At 38.7% G+C, this 3698-nt stretch overlaps 1 protein-coding gene across 1 annotated transcript; it reads left to right on the top strand.

Moving 5' to 3' along the window:
• The first annotated feature begins 2056 nt into the window (after positions 1-2056).
• Positions 2057-2851, top strand: LOC127782813 (30S ribosomal protein S18, chloroplastic). The gene has a single exon (XM_052310079.1). The coding sequence runs from the start codon at positions 2165-2167 to the stop codon at positions 2654-2656; it is 492 nt and encodes a 163-aa protein (XP_052166039.1). The 5' UTR covers positions 2057-2164; the 3' UTR covers positions 2657-2851.
• The last annotated feature ends 847 nt before the right edge of the window (positions 2852-3698 follow it).

Here is a 3698-nt window from a genome sequence, read left to right as displayed (position 1 = left end):
AAATAAAAATGATAAAAGAAGAGCTTTGTTTTATACCTCTAATATATTCTTGTGCTTGCTAGCAATATAAGTGAGGTCTTTTGGTTGCTGGTTTAGCTTGTATGTATTTTAGTCTATATATGAGACTTGTCTATTGCTTTTAAAGCAAATGATGCATGACACTTAAATTATTTTAATTAAATTAAGTAAATATGCAATGTTAAAACCAGTACTAGTTTAGATGACTAATGATTACATGTATCCTTGTTCAATTTTCATTCCTCAAATACTCCATAAATGACGCAAGTGATAAATTTGCTTGTATTTACTTGAAAGAGGGATAAAAATGGTTACCGAATCTTTGAAAATAGTATTCACGACAAGGACATATCCGTGGGGAGGAAAATAATGGGTGCAAAATCCACGGGAACATCTATCTACCCTATAATTCACCAATTCATTTTACTCATCTCTCATTCTTACACTCTTACATATTACAAATCCAACGGTTCATATCTATCTATCCTAGAATCCAACGGCCCACTCACCCCGCACCCGCACCCGCACCCTCCATCGCTCCCCCAAACCACGACACGTGCCGCCACCGCCCCACACCACCGGTGATACCCAGACCCACGCCGATCCCTCGCGCGCTGCCACCAGGGCCCTCTCCGCCGCTCCACAGCGTCGCCAGCCGGGACCCTCCGTTGCCGCGCGCCTCGGCCTCTCCATCGCATCGCGCCGCCCTCCCTTAGCCGTCGCCGCGCTCCTCCGCTTCTCCATCTCATCACCGCCTCTGCTCCGATCCCCATCTCACGAGTCGCGAGCATAGCAGGGGAGGTGAGGGGCGCCGTCGTCTCGTCGCATCGCATCGCCCCATTCGACGCCGCCCAGATTGCCGTCGCCTAAATCCTGCGACGCTCGCCGGACCACAACGCTGCCATCTCATCCGCGGCCGCTGCCGACCGGCACCGCCGCCCTCATCGCCGCCTACTCTCCGATCCCCATCTTGCGAGCACAGCAGGGGAGGGGAGCAGCGCCGTCGTCCTGCTGCATCCTGGTTAGCATACACATCCATGGCAGGAACAGATAGGATCATGTGCTCCTGGACTTCATTGTGATGGGTTCACTTGCAAATGCCTTTCTGATCATGGAGTTTGGTTGTTTTTGTATAGAGTTTTATTGAGTAGTTAAGCTACTAGCTTGGTAGTGTATGCTATTATTAGCTTTTGTAGAGAGTTTTATTAAGTTCATCTCTGAACCATGTATATCAGTTTCATCCCATCGAAAGTGAATAACGTTGACATGGTTTGTGTCATCTTCTTAACGAGTAGGTTTTCTTCTTGCCATTGGTGTGTTTAGGATGGCCCAATTTGGATGTCAGGAGTCGTTGCTTCACTGGCTGATAAAATTTGTCAATTTTAATGATCTAGCGTTAATAACTGATATAAAAATTTCTGTCAATATGGTCTATGGATTAGCTTTTCTGGTAGAAGAAAATGGTAAATGGACCTGGTTAGTCTTGTCAAATCTTAGCGTTAATAACTGATATAAAAATTTATGTCAATCAATGTCTCATGTTTGGTGGTTGTTCGATAAATTGATTCACTGGTTCATTTTGCTGGTTTTATTACATTCTTGGAAACTGACATTTGGATCTTAAAATGATGTTCTTTGGCAGCTTGGATGTTCTTTTCTCTTCTTTAGCTTGGCATCTTAGCTTCTACCAATGCTTCTTGCTGTTTTTACTACAGTAATTTGGTTTTAAATGAATTTTGCAGCCATTTTTAGAAGAAAATCATTCATATGTAAAGTCATATCCTTCTTAATCAATGCCCTAATCATTCGTAAGGTTCCTTCTTACACTTGGATACTTGATCTCTGAAGTTCCAAACAGAAAAGTCTATGAAACGAATATGCTGCTGCTTGAAAAAAAATAGCTTTTCCTCTCACAAAGTGCAGGCCTGTGCCATATTATCAATATTGATGTTAAAATCCTGAGAATACTTATGTTATGCCATCAGTGATTCTATTCACAAGCCAATACAGATTGTGCAAGATTATTACCTTCGACCCGAGGGTATTCATCTAATATATGGACCAAAGAGAGACTATTTCTTCTGGATCCAAAATTAATAAAATAAACAAATCAATTTTTTTTCAATTTTAAAATAAGGAATAAATCATGTATACATCTAAACAACCCTTTCATAAATCCAAACAAACTTTTCATAAATCCAAGCAAACTTTTCGTAAATCCAAGCAAACTTTTCGTAAATTCAAACAACCTTTTCGCAAACCCAAACAACCTTTTCGTAGGCGTCCTCGGATTGGCCCGGGGGATCGAATTGATTATAGAAACATGAGTTTAATTAATCGATTTATTAGTGAACAAGGAAAAATATTATCGAGACGAATAAATAGATTAACCTTGAAACAACAACGATTAATTACTCTTGCTATAAAACAGGCTCGTATTTTATCTTTCTTACCATTTCGTAACTATGAGAATGAGAAACAATTTCAAGCCCAGTCAATTTCAATAATTACAGGTCCTAGACCCAGAAAAAATAGACATATTCCTCCATTAACACAAAAGTTCAATTCCAATCGAAACTTAAGAAACTCCAACCAGACTTTAAGAAACAACAATCGGAACTTAAGTTCCGATTGTTGATGTTTTATTCGAAAGGGCCAGACTATATATAAAGAAAATAATCTAATTTAGATTCTTGGGTTTGTTATAAGAAAGAACAATGGGGAAGAAAAAATAGTTTTTTTATTTATTGCAACATGCTCGTTGATTCCTACCACTTAATCTTAATTTATTGTATCTTCCCGGAGTTACCTCTCCGGGAATTCTTTTTTAATTATTCCTGTATATTACTTTTTTATCCCTTTAATTGATAATCTTTATTTTATTGGAAATCGTGTAAAGATTATTTGGATTTAATACAGCTACTTGTGCAAGGATTTTACGATTAAGAATCAATTCTTTCTTGTAAAGATTGTGTATTAATTTACTATAATTATCGAATACTTTATGTATCCGTGTTGCTGCGTTTATCCGACTGATCCACAAACGCCGAAAATCCCTCTTTTGCCTGACTCTATCTCGATGAGAGGAAACAAACGCTCTTCTTACCTGTTGAGTAATCATTCGATTAAGTCTTAAATGAGCCCCTCTAAAGTTTGAGGCAAATGAACGCATTTTTGCCCGTCGTCTCCGAGCTATATATCCTCGCGGAACTCTGGTCATTGAATCAAATTAACCTTAATGAATAACTAATGATTTCTCTTCTTTTAGCCATCCTTTTTCCCATTAATAACAAAACGAATTATTCCCATATATAAAATATTAGTTCCAATGGCTTTTGCTACTATAACCTTCCCAACCACAATTTTCTCTTCTACTCCCTTCAGTTATTTCGCACGATACTAAAAAATAGTGGGTTCCATCGTTTCTATGGTTCCCTTTTAAACGGCGAGGCCCTCTCTATACACCGGAGCCCTTTCTTTCATTTCATCAAAGGGTATTGTGAACTTGTATAGTTCACATTCTTTGGCTCTACGTATCCATTATAGAGTAAATAGCTCTTTTCACAATAAGAGTTATCCATACAGTGACGGCATTTAATTATGAAAGTTGGCTAAGTAGCTGACCCTCTTAGTCCGTTTTTTTAAGATAAAGGAGCATAAGCCTTTATCTTTTTATTACT

Source organism: Oryza glaberrima, chromosome 8 (genome assembly GCF_000147395.1).
Source record: "Oryza glaberrima chromosome 8, OglaRS2, whole genome shotgun sequence".
NCBI classification, from domain to species: domain Eukaryota; kingdom Viridiplantae; phylum Streptophyta; class Magnoliopsida; order Poales; family Poaceae; genus Oryza; species Oryza glaberrima.
Note: the sequence above shows the minus strand (reverse complement) of the source record. Positions and strands in the feature narration are given on the sequence as shown.

Coding starts and splice junctions, on each gene's coding strand:
- LOC127782813 (XM_052310079.1), top strand. CDS start 2,165: ATGTATACATCTAAACAACCCTTTCATAAATCCAAACAAACTTTTCAT.